At 42.7% G+C, this 21,978-nt stretch overlaps 1 protein-coding gene across 19 annotated transcripts in view; it reads left to right on the top strand.

Moving 5' to 3' along the window:
- The first annotated feature begins 304 nt into the window (after positions 1–304).
- The window catches only part of GTF2I (general transcription factor IIi), a 70,757-nt gene continuing 49,083 nt past the window's right edge, over positions 305–21,978 (top strand). For 12 of the 19 annotated variants that reach the window (XR_015947074.1, XR_015947075.1, XM_060268367.2 and 9 more), the window contains exons 1-10: positions 305–393; positions 8,400–8,442; positions 11,294–11,397; positions 11,883–12,021; positions 13,488–13,622; positions 14,732–14,915; positions 15,558–15,586; positions 18,104–18,152; positions 19,014–19,057; positions 20,500–20,565. Coding sequence is in view for 17 of the 19 variants with exons in the window: in XM_060268367.2 (XP_060124350.1) it covers positions 8,430–8,442; positions 11,294–11,397; positions 11,883–12,021; positions 13,488–13,622; positions 14,732–14,915; positions 15,558–15,586; positions 18,104–18,152; positions 19,014–19,057; positions 20,500–20,565 (763 nt within the window). In the remaining 2 variants the exon portion in view is untranslated. Of the gene's footprint in view, positions 440–635; positions 653–7,754; positions 7,832–8,399; positions 8,443–11,293; positions 11,398–11,882; positions 12,022–13,487; positions 13,623–14,731; positions 14,916–15,557; positions 15,587–18,103; positions 18,153–19,013; positions 19,058–20,499; positions 20,566–21,978 lie in introns of those variants that run through there. The other 7 variants (XM_088657967.1, XM_060268361.2, XM_088657961.1 and 4 more) reach the window with 3 other exon arrangements.

The raw sequence follows: 21,978 nt of genomic DNA on the forward strand, positions 1-21,978 counted from the left end.
TTAAAAAAATCCTTCCCAAGTGCAAGGAGCTGCTGGAAAGCAACGCCGCCTGGGCCCTGCACAGCCATGTTTCTCCCTCCCTCTTTTCCCAGGTCCTCGTTGATCGACTCTCTCCGGCCCTTAAAAAAAAAAAGAGAGAGAGGCCCACGCAGCCCCTCGCGGCTCGGCGCGGTGCTTCCTGGGAGACGTAGTCTTCCCGCCGTGTCCAGGCCGCTCGGAGGCGCCTCGAGAGAACTACATCGCCCAAGGCCGCCATGCGGCGGCGGGGCATGCGCAGAAGCGCCTCCCTTCCCCGAGAACGGGTGAGGGGGGAAAGGGAAAAAAAAAGAGAGAGAGAGATTCGAGGTCTTCGCTCTCCTCGGGCCCTCCCCCTCCTTCGGTTCTGGGTTCAGGGTGAGCCGTTGAGCGCAGGGCCCGCGCGCCGCCCCGAGACTTGAGGGTGGGGTACGGGAAACGAAGGGGGGAGAGGGGTGAGAAGAAGGGGGCAGCCACAAAGAGGGAGGGAAGGGGAGGGCGGTAAGCCTGAGCTTTCCCGCAGGCGGCAGAAGTGCAGGGACGGTTTTTTTTATTTAATTTCGCCATCCGACGCTTCTCTTTCTTCTCTCTCTCTCTCTCCCTCTCCCGATTCTCCTCAGCGGCGCCGAAGCGACGAGTGAGTGGGGGAGGGGAAGGAGCGGGAGGGGGGAGGGGCGAGAGGAGGGAGGTGGGGGAGGGGAGGCCTCGGCCTACCGGTATCTATACCGTATATCTATAAAATGCCTATTAAGCCACCCACCCTCGCAATGTGTGGTGGAGGAGGAGGAAAGAAATAGCTCTTCCCAGGCCAATTTCTATTTTTGGTTTTTCCGAGGGGAAGGGCGCTATTGTTGTTTCTTGGGGTTTTTATTTTAATATTTGTTTTCCCTACCCCCCCCCACTTTCTCCATTTTTAAAAACTTGTTTATTGCGTGCGAAGGGGGAAAGGTAGGGGCGTTGTTGTTGGGATCTTGAGTGAACACGTTTCATTGGGTGTTTTTATACTGTTGTGAGCCGCCCTTCTTGGGGTGAAGGGCGGTATACAAGTTTCATTAATAACAATAATAATGTTCTCGCACTTTTCCCTCTCTCTCTCCCTCCCCCCAGTTTTCCATCGTGTTTGTGAGCCTGGGGTGGGGGGACGAAAGAGGGTTGGGGCATTATTATTACTGTTAGGAACGTCATTTAAAGATGCTTTCGCACTTTTCCTCCTCCCTTTCCTCCCATTATCCTTTTGTGGAGCTGGGGAGGAAAGGAAGGGAGGTTGGGGCTTCATAGTTGTTACAAACTTGATTTTTAAAAATATCACCACCCTTTTCCTCTTCCTTTTCCTCCCATTTTCCATTTTTGGGGGCAGGGTTGGGACACTATTATTGTTAAACTAGTTAGGAACTTGATCTTAAAATGTCCTCCTTTTCTGTTTTGGAGAGTGGGGGCCAACTTTTTCTCTCCAAGGTGTTGGGCAGAGGAAGAGGGAACCACACTGAGCTCTTGTTATTGGGAACCTAATTAACATTTTCTCCTTACACTTTAACATTTTCCATTGGGGGATGTTGAGAAGGATCCCCTGACCCTTTTGAGGGTGGGTGGGAGAGGGAAGTAGGTTGAGGTTTTATGACTGTGTTGTTGCTTTCATAAGAAACTTCATTTAAATTTTTCTCTTTACACCTTTCTTCTCCCTTCATTTCCCTTGGGAGGCAACAACAACAAGAAATCCCTCAGCCATTTCTCTCTCTCTCCCCCCCCCCCCCTGCAAAAGAAGTAGGCTGTTGATGTTATTTAGGAAAATTTATTAACTCTTTCTCTTCCCATTATCTATTATGGGAAACAGGAGGACCAAATGTTTCCAGTGGGACTGGAGGAAGAAAGACAGAGGCTCTAATGTTGTTGTTGCTATTACTACTAACTTAATAATTTCTCCATTCACCACTATTTCTTCCCTGGTCTCCTGTTTTCCATTGTGGGTGAGAGGAAGGCCTTCCTGAACTTTTTTTTTGGGGGGGGGATCAAGGGGGAAGGATTATTATTGTTGTTGTTGATGGTGGTGGTGTTTGCGTTTATTAATTTAAAAAATCCTCACACTTTTTCTTCTTTATCCCCTACCCACTGTGGGGGAGCGGAAAGACTCCGTTTTTCCAGAGGGAATGAAAGGTGGTTGGGGGACGCATTATTATTGTTAGGCACTTAAATACAAAATTCTTCTTCCCCCACTTTTCCATTGTGGGGGCGGGGTGGACTGAGCCATTAATAGGATTGAACCTTTATTATTATTATTATTATTATTATTATTATTATTATTATTATTATCTACCCTTTGACCTAGGTTCCCACAACAATTTGAAATAAAATATCCAAACAGTTGAAAACAAATTACAATCGCATGAATAGGGTGGGTCTCAGCATATGAGTGAATGCTGCAACTTAGGGGGTGCCACAGAAAATGGCCTCTCCAAGTTCCACCCCAAAGCAGCCTATTATTACACTCATCATCATCAACATTCACTTCATATTAGTATTTTGTTACAGCCTCCCCCCCCCTCAATTCTCTAGGGAAGAGGGACTTAACCTGTTTCTTAAGGGGAAACTGAAGGTTATATCCAGTCGATAAAAAATTCCTTCTAGTAGCACCTTAGAGACCAACTAAGTTTGTCATTGGTATGAGCTTTGGTTTGCAGAGTGCATGCACACGAAAGCTCATACCAATGACAAACTTAGTTGGTCTTTAAGGTGCTGCTGGAAGGAACTTTTTAATTTTGTTTCGACTACGTCAGACCAACCTGTAACTAGTTATATCCAGTGTTAGTCTTACTCAAATAGACCCATGGAAATTAGGCCTAAGTTAGGCATGTCCATTAATTTCAATGTCTCTGCTCTGAGCCAAGCTAACATTGGCTACAACCCTGAGCCTCTATTATTATTATTAACAATAAATTTATCCTCACACTTCCTCCAATCTTCATAGAGGGAGTAAATACTTTTGTAACCCATTTTTCTGTAGGGTGGGGAAAATATAGCCATTTTCCTTATTATATTTCCAGAAGCCTCTGTTTTTGTAGTTATTGTTGATAGGAAGGTGACAAGCCTCTTTTTTTTTGTTAAAACACTAATAGAGACTCAAACCACCACTTCCTAGTAGTGTAAGGAGTAATCTTTTAGTTAATAATAGTAATAAATAATAACTTTCACTTTGGAAGGTTGACTAAAGTTCTCTTGCCTACTCTCCCATCTCACAGAGAATTTGAGATAGTCCGAGTAGAAATAATTTCTTTTCCCTTGCACTCATTTCCCCCACCCCCCCACCCAAAAAATTACCCATGGGAAAATAACATTCTTAGTCTGTATATGCATGTATGTTTGGAAAGCCGACTAAGGAAGGCCTCATTCTGTCAGTGGATAGGTTTTTTTGTGGGGGCGGGGTGTGTGTGTGTAGAAATAATTATAAAATTTCTTTTCCCTCCCAGTTATCTGGGAAGGCCTTCCTTAGCCAGTTTTCCACAGTAACAATGCCAGAGGTTCATTTACAGTCTGGAAATTAGGCTACGGCAGTCCTCGGGTGGGGTGGGGTGGGCAGTGTGGTGACTGGGGTCTGGCTCCTTAACTTGAAAGTCGGCAGCCTCTGACCCACAAGTCTTGACTCTGGGGACTTGTAAGTCGGAGGCTGCAGACTTTCAAGCTAAGGAGTCAGAGCAGGTGCAGGGCTGTGAGCCTCCTGCTAGCAATCATACTCTGAATTGTAGAATTGGAAGGGACCCCGAGGGTCCTCTAGTCCAACTTCCCTTCAGTGCAGGAATGTCAGTCCCCTGTCCAATTTGAAATCATACCTCACCCTGCTTAAGCTTTGCAAATGTGCTAGCAGCTTTATTGCTGAGGAGGACAACTGAGGGTGAGGAACATGGGTATGTAGGGCCAGAGCCTGGAACCACTCATGAACCTCATCAGGCCAGCTGGCAGAGAGTGCAGCATGTCTGAGGCTAGGGAATTGAGAAGTGCTCCTTCTCTAGCCAGAGGGTTGGCCCTTTAAGAAAGTAGAGTTAGTCACAAGGGGGTGGAGCTCTCAGCTTTTTGCCAGAACAGATTGCTCACTGGGAGCTATCCGTGGTGCTGGTCGGGCAATTGCAGGTCAGCCTTGCCTTCTCTGTGGGTGTACCAGAACATACCAGGCAGTGTGGAAAATACAGTGGTACCTTGGTTCTCAAACTTAATCCGTTCCAGGAGTTCATTTGACTCCCAAAACCGTTCAGAAACCAAGGTGCGGCTTTTGATTGGCTGCAGGAAGCTCCATTGGACATTTGGCTTCTGAAAAATGTTTGCAAACCGGAACACTTCCTTCCAGGTTTGTGGCGTTGGGGAGCCGATTTGTTTGACAACTAAGCCATTCGGGAACCAAAGTACCACTGTACTGTTTTCCTCTTCACACACACCCTGGTGCCAAGTCTACATGATGGCAGCAAGGCTTTCTCAGTCTTTTTTTTTTGGCTGAGACCTGAGTAGTAGTTGTTGTGATGCCTCCCTGAAAATTTGCTTGTCCTTCCACTATGAGGTGGGTGATGCACAAGAATGATAACGAAATCATTATTCCTAAAATGATAGTAAAATAATAGCATTTTCTCCTCAAACTCTCTACCTGCTGCATGAATGAGCTAAGGAGCCCTTTTCCCATATAGGGAATGGAGCGGCAGTATGAAGAGGGGAAAAAATAGTTTTATCATCAAACTCTCCTCCTATTCCATATGTGGGGAAGGGCTTTCTTATCCTATTTCTAGGCAGAGGGGTTTCATCCAATAATAATTTTAAAATGCAATAATCGAGTTGAGCTTTCTTCTTTGTATGCACAGCTTCCATAGTGAATCTACCAGGAAGAATAAAGGGTGGGTGGGGAAGAATTAAGTTTCATTATTATTGTTTGCTGAGTTTATTTCTCTTCCCCCTACCAAACATTCTAGTGTTTATTTGTGTGTAGACTTCCTTGGTGAATTACAGTGGGTTGGGTGTGGAGCCCCTGTACTGTATTGTTTTTGTTGTAATCTTTATTCCACTCCAGTTGCTACATTGTGGTGCTCCCAGCATATTTGTTTACATATGTGTATCTGTTTTCTACCCTACTCCCACCCTCAGCACCAAATCATAGTGACCAGAGAGAGCAACAACGTTTTCCCCCCAACTACCCTCCCAAATCTGAAGGAAGCCTCCCCTTTTTTCTTTGTTAATTGCCTTTTAAAATAAAGTTCTATTTCTGGAAGGAAGGCTATTTTTGTTCTTTCTCTCCTCCCAAAATAATCTTCCCACACAAGTCAATGTATTATATAGACACACACACACACACACACACACACACACACACACACACACACAATGTTTTCAAAGTTTTTGGTGGGATTGTTTTAAATTTTGGCACAGAGCCTGGCATAAAAATAAAAAGGAATGCTGTGAGCCCCCTTTGGAGAATTTCTGTCAAAAAGTAGGATACATATTTAATAATTACCGTGTTTCTCATATTATAAGACATGTCTTATATTTATTTTTTCCTCAAAAAAACACACTATGGCTTATTTTCAAGGGATGTCTTATTTTTTTCCTCCTCCTCCTGCCGCGGCCGGCATTGCTGCTGCGCCTATCACTATGTCTTATTTTCGGGGTATGGCTTATATTCCTCGAATGCTTAAAAATCCTGCTATGGCTTATTTTATGGGTATGTCTTAAAATATGAGAAACAGGGTAAATAGTGCAGATATATTTTCTTTATAATACTTTCTACATTATTTGTTATCTACTCCCCCCCCCAACAATCTGTGTCCTGCAGTACACTGTTTTCCTTATTTAGCTGAAGCTTTTCTCCTCACACCACATCAGTGATAGGAAATTTGCCTACATATTGTGCAAAGTGTTGGTAAACTAAAATTCCCTTCCCATAGTTCCTACGAGTCCAGTTGTCTTTAGATGGTAAGCTGTTGCTTTAACTTTTCAGTGGCCTTGTGTACATTAGCCAAAAGTTGGTAAGATGAATGTGGTAAATGTTTGTGTGGTAGTCAAGTATGTTTAAGATTACAGCCTGATCTTACACATGTTTTTTCAGAAATAAGTCTCCACTCTCTTCAGTGGGTCTTACTCCCAAGTGTGTAATAGGATTGTAGTCTTAGTCTGTTATCTCTTCTCTCCCCGCCTCCAATATTTCTAATGGGGATGTAAGTATGCTTCTTTTCTTCTTCTTCCTGCTATGCAAAGTGGAACCTTTTAGTTATCTTCTCCCCCTGCCCAGAGTCTATATGATTGGCGGAATGATAAATATGAGGATGATAATTTTTTTCACCTGTTGCTTCCCCCTGCAGAATTTCCTAATGGGGATCTCCATATATATCCTTCTGTTACTGCTTTATTTAGGATGAAGCTGTCTACCCCTACTCACCAGAATAATCCTTGTAGTGTGTGTGTTGAAAGTGGGGAGGAAGTTGTCTAAATATACACCTCTGCTTCCACAGTAACTTCTGATTGTTCCCCAGCTTTTTGTGTTGCTCCTTTAGACATTTTATTCCCACTCATTGTGTGTGGTTTTTATCTTTTCATGTTGCTTCTTCAAGAAGTAGTACAGTAATTTCTCTTCTTCCCCCACCCCCTGCACCTCTGCTTTTTCAGGCCACATTTCCTCACTGGCAAATGAAAAGGGAGTACTGCATTATTTGAGTATGGCTGGATGTTCTTCATAATCACATGCTTTAAATACAACATGCTTTCTGCTTTGACCTTATTAGAAGTCCTTTGTTCTGTTTTCTCTTTTCTGTGCTCCCCTCTTCCCCATTTCTCATTTAAGAAAAGGCCTTGAGTCTTCTCACAGCTTGCACCCCCCCCCTCCATATAGAGATAAAGGAAGCATGTTTTGAGTAAACACTTATTGTGATGTTGGGGAGCACTAATCCCTACGCTCATACACTTTGTTCCTGAAACCTATCCTTAAAGATAAACCAGCCATAAAAGAAATTATTTGATTATCCCTTTTAGAGGAGTTGGACTGTAACCCACAACTTCTTGATATTTTCATGTACCGGTATGTTACCTACGGTAAATTCTCCACTGTTCTAACTACAGATGGAGGGAGATTTCCCCCTGTAATTCTTTTCCTTTTCCAGATAGTCAATTTGTTGCAGCAAGTAGCTGCAGTACTTGCTGTTGGAGACTTAGGATCTAATCCCTGATGTTACCTAAAATTTTTAGATTGACACTTGGGATATATTGGGGGGGGGGGCTTGCAGATGTCTTGCCACCTTTTAAGGTCTGTTACTTTCTGCAAATTTAATTATTGTAGTGGTACTGAAGTCTTTGTTTCCTTCAGAGTAGCATGCAGGTATGTCCAGGCCAGTGTCCTCCATCTTAGAAAGTATTCTACTCCTAGTGCTAATTTTGCTATATTGGCGATTTATTTATCACATCAGTATCCTGCATTTCTTTCAAAAAGTGTACATTAATTACTTCATAAATGTGATGTTCCCAAGTGACCTTAGTGGCTTCTGTGGAAGTTTCAGCCTAGGTCTTCCTGATCTAAGCCCTGCTTTCTGCGATCTATGAAGCAAATACTGAATCACCTACTTTTTGAAAAATCTTCTAATTTCTAATACTCTTTGCTTCTAATCTAGACTTCCAGAATTGCTTATTAAGAATGTTTTTGACCTATATTGTAGAGGATTGGGGGGGGCGGGGTTCACAAAATGGTGTTTAGAGCAAAATGAAAAGGGTTGTTCATTATTACAGTTGCAGGCTTGATGTGTTGACCTCAGAAAGAAAGTGGCCCAGATTTCACAGACCCAAGTGAATGCAGGGAATCCAGGTATCATCCCCACTGTCCCCCAGCACCTCTCTTAAAGTGACATCTTTTTTCATGCAGCATTCAAAACATTATTTTGAGAGGCTAGGAGAGTGCAATTTTACCTACAATTTCATAGCAAAGTATGCTATGGATAGTGGTTGCAACTCACAAGTCCCAACTTCCCAGCATCTGAGCCATTTGAGCTAGTATCTTATTGCCAAAGTAAACAGCCTAGGTGCCTGCAGATATCCTTGTTGTCTTCCAAAAATTCGTATTTTACTGTTAAGTAGCATAGATTCCCCAAATCCGCAAAGCTTCCTAGCCTATTTCATTTGCATCTCAATCCAATGCGTGTTTACATAGATAGAAGTCCCACAAAGTGCTGTGGGACTTGGTAAGTATGATTAGGTTTGTATTGTACTGGCCAGAAAAAGCGTTGGTGCTTCACTTTAAAAATGTGTGTTTTTCTGTGTCTCCTCCACATTCCCTTGTCTGTCTGGAAAAGTCCCAGATTTTTAGAAACAATTGTTTGAGCTTTCTTTGCTCAGAAAATATGATCACTTTTCAGTTGTGCATTTTTCTGTTTCAGGTTCCATTTTAGCTGTGCAGAATTCTTGTAATGCAGAGAATAGGTATGAAAATACAAACTGGACTTTCATTAGCTTTTGAAAATAAGATGTGAGAGATACTGTATTTGGTACCCATGTGTTGTTACCAATGAACTTATGAGAACAGAACCTTTTCTGCAGAAGAATAAAGCAGTAATTTTTTCCACCCCACATCACTGGAGCAAATGAACGGTTGACTCCAATATATCTTTTATCAGCCACAGTTTGGTTTATCGGAAAGGTCAGCAGGATCTTTCATTATTTAGAACCATGGTAGAAGCCTGGGCTGAACAACAGGCACCGGTAGCTTTTCTATCACACAGCATAATAGAGTGCAGTATATGGAACACTCCAAAGTCTGGTCATTTTGGTCATAATCCTGTCCAGTTTTGTTGGCAAAATACTGAAAAAACTTTGCAGGTTTTTAAGTCCCAATAAATACATTGACTTAGAAAAATGACATAAGTTGCTCTTTGAGTGGGCCCTTATCATAATCAAACGGAAGAGGCCCATCTTTATGAGAGATAAGATTGCGTGGGTTATGTAACAGGACCAGCTGACAGATCTGCTGGGGCCTGACTCTTTCCCTATTTTGTAAACGTAGCAAAACATTGTTTAGGTTCCCCTTAGGGTTTGATACTGTTGATTGTGTTATATGGTATTATGTCATGTTTGCTTGTAGCCACTTATTTAGAAGAGGGAGATGTATACGGTAAAACAGTAAATAAATAGTGACTTGCAGCACAATCCTTGTCATGTCTTCTCATTGAAGGCCATGTCATTGATTTCACTGGGCCTTACTCCCAAGTAAGGGGGGGTTAGGATTGCAACATCAGACACCCTACATTCCTTCTAGTCTTTGAACCTTTTGTATGTTCTCTAGGAATGTAAGAAGCAGCCTCGTGCCAAGTCAGATCATTGGTCTCATTATTGTCTGTGCTGACTGGCCGTGCTTTGCCTGGGTTTCAAATGGAATTATTTCCCAGCCCTACCCAGAGATGCCTGTTATTGAACCTAGGCTATACTGCATGTAAAAGATGTGCTGTGCCAGTGAGCTATTGCTTTTCAGTGTAGCCATGAGTTCTACAAATCCTTTAAAAAAATATGAACTCTTATTATGATCTTAGCTGATCATTATTATCTTTACATCCTCATTGCTATGTAAGACTGCATTTGAAAGTGGCAGTTGAACCATGAAATAGGTCAGGATTTGAAAAACTTAATTCTTTTTATAAAAAAGTTTGCATAAGATATGTCCTTAAGATGGAGGCAGGAGGGAGTTGCGTTGGCCTATTTATCTTGTGAGCTCCTTTTTGGGCATTTGGAGGTGCTCACATATGCCCAGATTTAAGAGTGTGCAGTGTCCAACCATATTTGTGTAAACAAAGTGCAGGAGAATGATACTAGGGTTGAATGATGCAGAAGGGAGAGAGCCCATGTTTATTTTTGTATATTTTTATTCTGCCCTTACTCCAAAGAAATCTGAGCAAGGTACTGTATATTCCTGCGTATAAAACTACTTTATAACCCAGGAAAATCTTTTCAAAAGTCGGGGGTCGTCTTATACGCCGGGTCGTATTTCTTATACGGCGAGTACCGTATATTCCGGCGTATAAGACGACTGGGCGTATAAGACGACCCCCAACTTTTCCAGTTAAAATATAGAATTCGGGATATACTCACCGTATAAGAAATACGACCCGGCGTATAAGACGACCCCCGACTTTTGAGAAGATTTTCCTGGGCTAAAAAGTAGTCTTATACGCAGGAATATACAGTATACGGGTACATGGATCCAATATACGGTTACATGGATCTCCTCCCTCTGCTCGTGTTATCCTCTCAGCAGACTGTATGTTAGGTTAGGCTGTGATAGTGATGTTAAATTCTCGAGAATAAACTTTTGGAGAATATTCTCTATTAATGAGAATACTAGAGAATTTTCATTTAAAATAGAATATTCATTTTAATGCATTGAAAATGATATAATTAGTTAATATACCTGTTTATTTATGGATAAACTTGTTCAGATGGCAACCAAAAACTGTAGAGATATTTTTATTCAGTGGGGCAATGCAGTGAATTCACATTCTTTGATTTTTTGCACCAAACTTGAAATTGAAAATTCAGCGTGAATGACTCACGTTAATCACTAAGCCTGCCACTAACCAAATATTTACTATCAATTTTGAATTTGAATTACATTGTGTATGTATGAAATGTAGCTTTTAAAGCAAAAGGAATATAAAAAAATCCCTCAGGTCTGCTACATGAGTACGTTCTTTAATAAGCATATCTACATGGTATAGTATTTTCAGTGCAACACTAATAAAATAAAAAGTTTAAAATAAAAGCTATTATTTCCATAAAATAAAACACAAATAGTCAGTAATGACAAGTTACATAACATCAGAAATGCAAATTACTATCTCACATTTCAGAACTGCCAGTGGTGAATGACACGATGCCCAGTAATGTAACTGGATCAAAAACATCATTATTCATTACTTACATTGGCAATATCACAGCTTGACTTACTATTTACTAGATTTTTAAAACGTGGGTTGTAAAACTGGTTCTTGCATTAGAATTTACAGTTTGTGGAGAATATTCTCCTGGAGAATTTTCTAGCTGAGAGATGTGAAGGGAGTTCTGGCAAATGCAAGACATCAGGGTAGGGGGAAAGGGAGCATCTTCACCTTCTACAGCCCATCCCATAGTGAGCAACTGGGAAATCTGGTTGCTCAGTAGTTTGGTTATCAGTTGTTGCTCTTGACTTTGTATTCCACGCTATGCAAAGGGGTAAATAATTCATTATGTGTATGCCTACTATATAATTTGGATTCACTGTGTTCTTTTCTCATATTTTTTATAGCAAAAATGGCTCAAGCAGCTATGGCAGCAGCATCCAGCCATGAAGAGGATTCATCTGAAAGCAGAATGGTGGTTACATTTCTCATGTCAGCCCTTGAGTCAATGGTATGATGACATTGGTGTTAACTGTAATGTATCTTCTGTTTGCAACATTTCTTTAGGTATCTTCATGCATGCCTGTTCATCTGATTGTTATTTTATCTTGCAAGTGGTAGAAAGTATAACAGTCATACCTCGGTTTGCGACCGCAATTCGTTCTGGGGAGCCAGTCGCTCCCCGAGTTCGTCGTAAACTGAGGGGCTCTTCTGCGCGTGCGCGAAGCGCTGATAGAGCACTTCTGCGCATGCGTGCACGGCGCAGATCGCTTCTGCGCATCCGCGTGGCGCGGAACCCGGATGTAAACACTTCCGGGGCCGTGGCGGTCACAAACCGATCGGTTGCAAACGGAGGCGGTCGCAAACCGAGGTATCACAGTAACTCGACAGTCTTTCAAACCCGTTTTCCTCGTCTTTTTTAAATAATTAAATAATTATAATACGACTGTACCACTTGTTACTGCAATTCTAAGCAGCAGCTTTTTCCTTCTACAGTGCAAAGAGCTTGCCAAGTCTAAGGCGGAAGTCGCCTGCATCGCCGTGTATGAAACAGATGTGTTTGTGGTGGGGACTGAGAGAGGAAGAGCCTTCGTTAATACAAGAAAAGATTTTCAAAAGGATTTTGTAAAGTACTGTAAGTTTAAATTGCCATTTGTTCCTCAAATCATTTAAGTGTCTCCTTTGGGTAAAGCGTAACCCTATACAGATTTGGAGTGGAGTGCCAAGGATTGTTGGATGGTGTATTGTATGCCACCTCTGGCAACTCCTGCTTCCAAGCTGGTGTCAAATGTATTACTCGGCTTTCCTTTGGGCCGCACCAATGAGTGGGGTCATGTTGTATGGGCAGCCCAGGACCTTAATGCACACTGCCCAGGCTTGCACCCTGGAGAGGTCACTTTGGAGCTGCTAACGCATCAATTACCAGTCTGCAGCCACAGCAGGCGCTGTAATTCTCCAGCTGTCTGACTCACCCTGGATGAGCGCTCTATTGTCTCTCAAGGCAGACGGATACCAACAACAAAAATCAATAGGTTCTATCAGTGACTGAAAGGCTTTTGCTTCTATGAAGCTGATAACACCTGCTGATAACAAACATGCAGCTGAATTGTATAGAGCACATTCTTGGAAATTAATTCAGTGCCCCTTTTTTATTTGTAATATGCATTTGAAATGGCTGCATTAAGATGTAATGCAAAGCTATGATTTAACACTCCATGAATGAGCCAAGCCTTTCTCCCTTCCTAGGCTTGCATGGTTCTCTGTTCCTTCGCCTCCCACCCAGTAGAGAGGAGTACAGTACACTGGAAGCTTTTGCTTCTCCTTCTACTTAACTGCGGTATCCCATGTCCAAATTCGGGGTCATGGTTTAACACTAGTTAGCTTCAGCAAGCTGGTTCATAATCCTTCATTTAAAGGCGGTTTGCTTTGGAACGAATAATAGCATAAAGCCCCACTCCCCTGTTAGAACTACATGGGAAGCCACCGTTAACAGTTGGAAGAAGCTCACTAAGAATGTTTGGAATTTGTGAGCTGACATGATTCTGATCGTCTTAAACTGCTTTCATAAAATGGTGCCAATATCATTGTTCACCAGATGTTTTTAGAACGCTCGTAGAAACATTGCCTTGTTTATAGCCAGCATTTAATATACATGGACAAGGAAGTTAAGGGAAATAATTCCCTAGCTGTTGGTTCAGTTACATTTGCATCTCACCTTTCTATTAAAACAAAATCCTCTAGGTGACTACAAAATTTAAAAACGACTGCACAGTTCATGAAGACGGCAACAGTTAATGCAAATCAATGTTTTAGGGCATCATTTGCATGATATAAAAATCTGTGTACTGTATACCACAAAAGTCCAAAACCATTCCAGAATAATGCATATTTGTCCAGCTGCCCAAAAAGGAATGTAGAGAAAGCTAGGCACACTATCTTAGAGGGAATTCAACAATGTTGGTGCAACAGTTGTCAAGACTGTCCTCTGCATGGTCTTCTGCCATATTGAAATATCTTAACTTGTGGTTAGGCCCATATTTTGTTGCAGTTTAGCATTCAAAGGGTGACTTGGTTTTGGATGTCATACTTTCTGTTTTGCAGGTGTTAATGAAGAGGCAAAGGCTGCAGAACTACAGAAAATAAAGTCAACATCCCTAGATAATAGGATGACTGTGGATATTGTGGAAATGGAAGCCCTCAGGAAGTCTGTGGAGGATTATTTCTGCATCTGTTATGGTAAATATTTTTGTTTCATTTAAAATAACGGTGATAGCATTGGCTTACAAATGTTGAAGCGTGTGTATAATGTATAATGGCGTATAAAGAGGGTTAAAGCTGGTTTGTGGATCCTCTTCCACTCCTGGTTCTAGGGGTTCAGGGGAGAAGAAAAAAAATAATGAGTGGAAAGTTGTCATAATAGAAATGTGATGTCCTTACTCCTGAGCTGGGATGCAAATGGATCTCTCCTTGAGGAAGGCAATAAGACCACAAAGATGCTGAATCCTACCTTGTTGGATAGGCATTTCCACCCATTTCATAGAAGCGAAACTATTCTTAGGTAGATAAATCCATAGCTGCTTTACTCCTTTAGGAACAGGATAGTAATAGCGGTTTTATAAAGCACTATGTAAATAAAGTGCACTGTGTGTGTGAGAAGCAGTACTTCACATAAGCTTGCTCTTGTCCAAGTTTTCTTGTTCAGATTTCTTGCGCAAGATGTCACCATGCTAGCGTCCATTACTGTGTCTTGCAGTTGTGGGTAGTATTTACCACTGAAGAACATTGTTACAGTAAGGACTAGTGTAGCTAATGTTGTGATGACCTGTGTTGGAGGACTGAAATATTCAGAAAGGCTTCATTTACCGAAGCCGTGGGGTGTTAAATGTTTTCAGTGTCTATATCCAGAAGTTCTCTCTTGGCTAATGTAGGATCAGTAAGTCTGACATCCTGTGGTTGTCAGAACTGAATGCTTAGCAAATATTAATATTTAACAGTTAAGTATAGAGACAGGTTCTGAAAAGTTCTGTTTTTCTAATTCATCATCATTGTCTAATAATCAACCTACATTCAGTTACTGTTAAAGTCAGATTGTTGCTACAAGGTCCCAGTTTTGTGGAAATTATGAAGGAAGCACTCCTGCCCACCTTTTTTTTCCTGCTTCAGGAGTACTATCTATTAAATACATATTTTGCTTAGCGAAATGATTTTGAGTTTACAAGACTGAGGCAAAAAAAATGGATGGAGGAGAGGAAAGGCAAAGGAAGAATGTATGATGCTGTGCAACAAGGGGCATAATTGTCATAGTTTTGGTATCCTATTGATAAAGATTGCTTTCCTCCATCCAGGCAAAGCTTTAGGAAAGTCAACTGTAGTTCCTGTGCCGTACGATAAGATTCAGAGGGACCCATCTGCTGTGATGGTGCGTGGTCTCCCAGAAGGACTTGCATTTAAGCATCCCACTAACTATGATGTTACAACACTGAAGTGGATTCTGGAAAACAAATCTTCGATCTCATTTGTCATCAAAAGGTGTGCTAGCACCTCCTTTTCTTGGAGCAGTTTGTTCAGTTAAATTATAATGGCGTATAAATCTATCTGTATATCTTTAAGTTCATCTATAATTATATTGGAAGTGGGTGGTATGTAGTGGAGCAGTGTTGCTGCTGAGTTGTGAACTTGAAAGTCTCTCAGACCTTTCCTTTGCTATGCCATTATTATTATTATTAGTAGTAGTAGTAGTAGTAGTAGTATTACTTATTTGAATTTATATATTGCCTTATACCCGGAGGTCTCAGGGCAGTTCATCCGTTGTCTGAGATGGACATAATAACACTGAGCTATTTTGCAGGGTGGCAGTAAGGATTGCATATACAGTCGTACCTCCGCTTACGTATCCCTCTGCTTACATAAACTTCAGGATACGTAAGTCGCAAACCCGGAAGTATATTTCCAGGTTTTTGCCGTGTCATGCGCAGAAGCAGTCTACCACCGCACGTGCATGCACAGAAGCGGTCCCTCCAGTTGCGGAAACCTCAGGATCCGACTGGAGCTCCGGAACGGATCCCGTCCGCAACTGGAGGTACCACTGTATACAAAATGCTTGGAATACCTTTAAACGCTAGTCATTCTTAGCTGTGCTTTTAAAATAACAGAACACTTTCTTTTTAATAGGCCCTTCCTTGAGCCAAAGAAACATCTAGGTGAGTAGACACTTGTCTGATCTAAATAAAAACATTGGAAATTTCATTTGATACAATGGCCTGATTTGCACATTTTGGCAAGACAGGGAATGACTAACCTTGTGTATATCTTTAAAGGTCAGAGTAAAAATCTTGACTTAGTTTTACAGCTGTGAAGCAGTATAGCAGGTGCTGTTAAGTATTAAGCTGTGTCAGCAATTGGGTATCCTATATAATAATGTCCAAGATGTCCCTGCGTCCAGTTGTCCCGTGTGTCCCTGAGGTACTGCGCATGTACCCCAGAGACACAGGGATTGGACAGCAGAGACTGCCCGCGCGCACTCTCCCCCCCTCTGCCTCCTCCAACCGCCGCTCCCGCCGGACACCGCCTCACTGCAGGGCACGTCAGGGAAGCGAGGGTGGAGGCCGGCGAAGGCCTCCTCACAACCCTCCCTGGCCCGTGAGGAGCGGCGGTTGGAGGAGGCGGGGGGGGGAGAGTGCGCGCGTCCTTCCTGTCGGCGGCTGGGGGAGAGGAAGGAAGGAGAAAGCGCTCCTCCGTTCCTGTCCCCCTGCCGCCGACAGCAAGGACGGGTCCCAGGGTTCGGAGAAGCGCTGCGCAAGCGCTTCTCCGAACCCTGGGAGGTCTCCTTGCTGTCGGCGGCTGCGGGAGAGGAACGGAGGAGGAGAAAGCAGCGCTTTCTCCTCCTCCGTTCCTGTCCCCTTGCCGCCGACAGCAATGACAGGTCCCAGGGTTCGGAGAAGCGCTGCGCAAGCGCTTCTCCGAACCCTGGGAGGTCTCCTTGCTGACGGCAGCTGCGGGAGAGGAACGGAGGAGGAGAAAGCAGCGCTTTCTCCTCCTCCGTTCCTGTCCCCTTGCCGCCGACAGCATTGACAGGTCCCAGGGTTCGGAGAAGCGCTGCGCAAGCGCTTCTCCGAACCCTGGGAGTAGGTCTTGCTGTCGGCGGATGCGGGAGAGGAACGGAGGAGGAGAAAGCAGCGCTTTCTCCTCCTCCGTTCCTGTCCCCCTGCCGCCGACAGCAATGACAGGTCCCAGGGTTCGGAGAAGCTCTGCGCAAGCGCTTCTCCGAACCCTGGGAGGTCTTGCTGTCGGCGGCTGCGGGAGAGGAACGGAGGAGGAGAAAGCAGCGCTTTCTCCTCCTCCGTTCCTGTCCCCTTGCTGCCGACAGCAATGACAGGTCCCAGGGTTCGGAGAAGCGCTGCGCAAGCACTTCTCCGAACCCTGGGATGTCTCCTTGCTGTCGGCGGCTGCGGGAGAGGAACGGAGGAGGAGAAAGCAGCGCTTTCTCCTCCTCTGTTCCTGTCCCCCTGCCACCGACAGCAAGGACAGGTCCCAGGGTTCGGAGAAGCGCTGCGCAAGCGCTTCTCCGAACCCCAGGATTCTAGCGCCCGTTATTAAACGGGCTGAAAACCACTAGTAGTATATAAAGAGCAGCGTGTACCTCTCTCAGTACCCTGGTGAATGGGACGATGGATGGGTCATACTTATAGATTTAATGTAAGAGGAGTTTTTGTTTTTGTAATTAAAGCCAAGCAAAATATATTTTTTGCGTTTCTTCATTGTTTCCTGAACATGTGGTCTCCCCAGTACGCTTTTGGCAGCGCAATTAATCTGCTAAATACGCAACAAAAAGTGGGTGGGGCCAAAGGGTACAATTCAGCATGGCCATTTTCTTGTTATTGGGGAGGACAAATTTGCTGTGTGTCTCTCTCAGTCTCACAAATCATTTAACACCACAGAATTGTAGCAGGGGACCAGCAAGAGGGTTCAGTTTTTAAAAGTTATTTTTTAAATATTGGGGGGGGGGGCAGTCACGGACCTCTTTTGCTTTCACAGCCGGTCACTGCTTGTCAAATCTGGCGGCTTTTGTTACATTAGGGTTAGGTGGAGATCAATCTGTTAATTGATCTGACCAGCAAGCAAGCCTAACTCAGAAGCCTTTATAGGCATCAACAGGTTTTTTTCTGAATCACTCTGGCCTGTTACTGTTAGAGACTTTCTTTGCTGGTGTGACTGACTTTTCTCTTTCTCTCTCTGTAGTTTGCAGGGCCTGGCTGAATTTTTGTGAGACCCTTGGGTCCCAGATTCAGGACCTGCTGTGACCTTGAGTTCTGATACTGGTGTTATGCCACTAGTAGTATTAATATTTCTAGGGGAGAGTACTTTCAACCAGTTCCTATTATTATTATTATTATTATTATTATTATTATTATTATTATTGATGGTAACTTTACGCACATATCAAGTGGCATTACTACTTGCTCACTTGTTCTTCTAGTTGTGTATATACATCCAGTAAGGGGAAAACACATCACAGATGCTATTCCTTTACACAACCAAATGCTGTCCGTGCTGTGATTTGATGCATTTTAGTTTTGTACCTTGTGCTAAAAGTAGCTTGAAATAAATAAGTGAAAATGTGGAGTCCGAGCGATATTAGTTTAACCTTACTCTAGAATTATATAATTGGGTGTGAAATATAAGCACCACATTAACAGATAACGTTTTCTTCCTTGCAGGACCTCGCATGACAGATTCCTCACACACAGTAATATCCCCAGGTGGAAGGTAGAATATCTTTTGTGCTTTTCTGTGGCTGTTACTTTTTTTCAACAGCTGTTCTCCTGTTGGTGCAAAAAATAATTCAGAAAGCATGTATTTCAACCACAAAATACAGTTTTGAATATTCATTGTTCATTTAAAATACTCAGTTCCCCATCATCATAGTTTGCCAAGCTGCTGACAACATCCTTTGTAAGCACACTAAGACATTTTTTAAAATCCTAAAATACAAGAAATCAGTCTCATAATCAGGATCAATCTTGTTAAAAGCCTAAGAGTATTTGGTACCAAAAGGCCACCTGAGTTGATGCCAGACAAAAATATGTGTGATGACCTCATCCATCCAGTTGTCTATTTTGGCTGATGGGGCCCTTTTGACATTTGTAAGAACCACATCTGCCATTTTAAACCAGAATAGAAGTTTCCAGCCCTTGTAGTTGTGAGGAAAAATGTGGAAACAGCCCAGTGTGTCGTCTAGTCCTAGGAGCCTAACGTAAAATGTTCTGTGGTTTTTTAAGATTTCACCTCCATGTTGCATAGCTCTGGTATAAACACAGGTATGGGGTATATCATTTGGCACGTCTATATCGCTTCCAGGGCAACAAAGAAGGGCAAGAGTTTAATGACAAAGCACCTGCTTTACATGCAGAAGGCTCAAATAGGGAGAGCATCTTCATTTAAACGGCTGTTGGGTAGCAGGGCTGGAAAGGACCCTGCCTGACACCCTGGACAGCTCCTGCCAGTTACATGGGCTAGTACCAGGTTAGATGGGCCAGCGGTCTAACTCAGTTAAAGACCGATCCATAGGATTTTTGCTATTGCACTCATGGTTTGCATTAACATACCCTTTCTCATGCATTCATCTAGCTGCACTGCCATCCAGGTGAAGACTGAGCCCAGTGAAGATTCTGGTATGTATCTCTACTTCCTTGTTAATATTTGTCTCTTGAGCAATAGGGGATTGTGGTCTATATACATCACTTAATATACAAATTTAGGTTATTATTATTTTGTGGTAATATGGAAGCCAGAACTTAGTGAACTTGCCCTGTGCCTTCTCCCCTGGCCTTATGCATCCCACTTAAAGACCCATTCCACTTGAATGATCCCATCAACATTTGAATGCACAGTGGAACCTTGGTTCTCGAATGGCTTAGCTGCCGAACAAATCAGCTCCCAAAAGCTCCAAACCTGGAAGGAAGTTTTCCAGATTGCAAGTGTTTTTCGGAAGCCGAACCTCCGATCCTGCTCCCGCTTGAGTGTAGGAAGCTCCTGCAGCCAATCAGAAGCTATGCCTTGGTTTTTGAATGGTTTCGGGAGTCAAAAGGACTCCCGGAACAGATTAAGTTCGAGAACCAAGGTACCACTGTATAACTGTATATGGTTAGTGGATCTGGGAAAACATTAATAACATGACTGCTTGTAGCATATCTGATTACTTACTTACGTACGTACTTTCTTACTTAGTAGATTTCAGGGCAGTCCACAACATAAAAATACAAGGATATAGCATATCTAATTAGAAAGGAACTGTCTCTCTGCTCTAGTATAACATGCAAAAGATCCACTGATAATTGGGTGCTTTTAAAAACATGTGGTCTGGCTTTGCATGGTAGCAATGGGGAGTATTGCTGCATGGGGAATTTCCACTGGATTGGGGTACTTGGTGGACAAGGCCTTGTCCTGAAGGTAAGGCCTTGTCCAACAAGTACCCAAATCCAGTGAAATTATTACCACCCCTAATAGACCTGCTTGTGGGCTTCCAGAGATTCCCAGTAAGCTGCTGTTGGGGGAAGGGGGGGGAATGGAAAGGTTGATAGTAGATGTGCACAAGTTGAGTCAATCCACAACCCCTAGTTGTATTGAATGAACTTGCGTGCACTCGCAACTCTGTCATTGTTTCTTTACGTGAGGATGCCTGCCATGGTTGGAAACTAAACACCAGACAAAATGGGCCTTTATTTGATGAAGCAGGACAACTCTTGTCTTTTTCTTCGGTCTTTCTTTCTTCAGCCTTGTAGCAGTACTCTTATCTACCCCACAGCTGCATAGCTATTAATAATGGACATGGGGCATAAAGTGGATGTGTGCTCTCATTGCTGTTTATTGCTTGAGCAGACCTTGAAGCGAGTTTGGACAATGCAAAGGGGGGGGTATGAATTTCTACTTTCCCCTGCTTTTGTAATGTTTGAACTGAATAAGAGGTTACTTGATGCACAAGAAACCTGGAATCCCTCACACAGTAACAACCTTTCGCTCAAAATGTTTTGGTTTTCTTGAGGCTTCAGAAGAGGGGCTTTTGCTTTGGAAGTCTAATTGCCAATGTAAATGGCTGACCCTTGTTCTTCTTCAGGGCTTGAGATGGTAACAGTTAAAGAAGAATCTGAGGATCCCGACTATTATCAATTTAACATTCCAGGTAACATTGAGTGTAAGGGTTTTACTGTGCAGGTTGAATGTTAAAATATGCTAGTGGAAAGGCAAGTGAAAGTGAAGGCTATTGGAGGAGACAGAAAAATCAGAAAGGGCCCTGGTTCTAATGTGAACTTAAATAATTTGAGGCAGGGTTTTCCTTTGGTCAGGAATTTTCCGCTGCATGGCTCCTGCTCTTTTTTCCTACTGCTTTTGGTCCTTGTTCTGCCATTGTCTGTGCCTTTCCCTCGTTCTCTCTCTATCTCTCTTTCTCTCTCTCTCCTTCCGTCATCTCTCAAGGCCTTGGCAAACATTTTCTTGGTATTGGAATAAATTAAATAATTTATACAGGTCTGTACAATAAGTGTCTTATCAGTATCCTAACTTGTATTGTAGGCAAACAAGCTCGGATTTAGTGTTACAAATGGGTACTTTTGAGAGGGAGGGGAGGGGAGGGGAGGGGAGGGTATGCAGTTGTTCACTTGCCTTGATATTTCAGGCTACAGAAGATTATTCTTATTCTCCATGAGTGCTTATATTTATGACAACTCTGTTACTGGTTCATCACACTGAATACTGACTATTGTTACAAAGAATGAAATTAACCTGTTTACTGGCCCATTTTGTGTTGAAGGCTTAAAAAAAGTGGCTGTGTTAACATTGCCGGTGTTATGAGGTACAAAAAAGCAAAACAGCCACAGCCAGTACTTCTAAATATCTTTTCTTTTAGCACGGCATTGTCAAATATATATTTGATGTAAACCCTATGCACATATTACATAGCTCATGTGTGTGGTTTAATAGAAATGGTCTAGCTTGCTGTACTACTAAAGACTAGTGGAGTGTGCATATTTTTTTCCTGTCGCTATATGCAAATATCCTGAAAAGCCTCTTTCATAGTGAAACCTTACTTAACAGTAGGTGATCCTAGCCTCTAACAAATGTTGTATGTGTTCCAGGACTATGGTCTAAAGGCACATGATGTTATGATCTTACTTGTGCTAAGCAAGTCTCCATTTGGGGATTGCCTTAATGGGAGATTGGAAGCCCTACGTACAATACTTTGCATTCTATCATAAAAGAAAATTGGACAACAATATAATGAAATGGTTCCCTTCCCAATTCACATCTGTCTTCTAGCTGCTATTACTAAAAGAAGCAAAAAATCTTCAATATTTCTTTTTTTGTTGGCTTATTGGTAGTGCAAAAGGAAAACTAATAATGATTTTGGGATTTAACTTGAAATGGTGAATGGAATATGGTCAGCCCTGCAACGTATTTCTTGTGTGCTCATTTGACTTCACTTTCCCCATTTTAACGGCCCATTTGTGACATCCGCTGTCCAGGGAGATGGATTTTGAGACCAGCATGATTAATGTCTCCTAGTGACCCGTCGCCTAGTGCTGGCATCGCAAGTCAA

Source organism: Zootoca vivipara, chromosome 14 (assembly GCF_965207765.1).
Source record: "Zootoca vivipara chromosome 14, rZooViv2.hap1.1, whole genome shotgun sequence".
Taxonomy (NCBI): domain Eukaryota; kingdom Metazoa; phylum Chordata; class Lepidosauria; order Squamata; family Lacertidae; genus Zootoca; species Zootoca vivipara.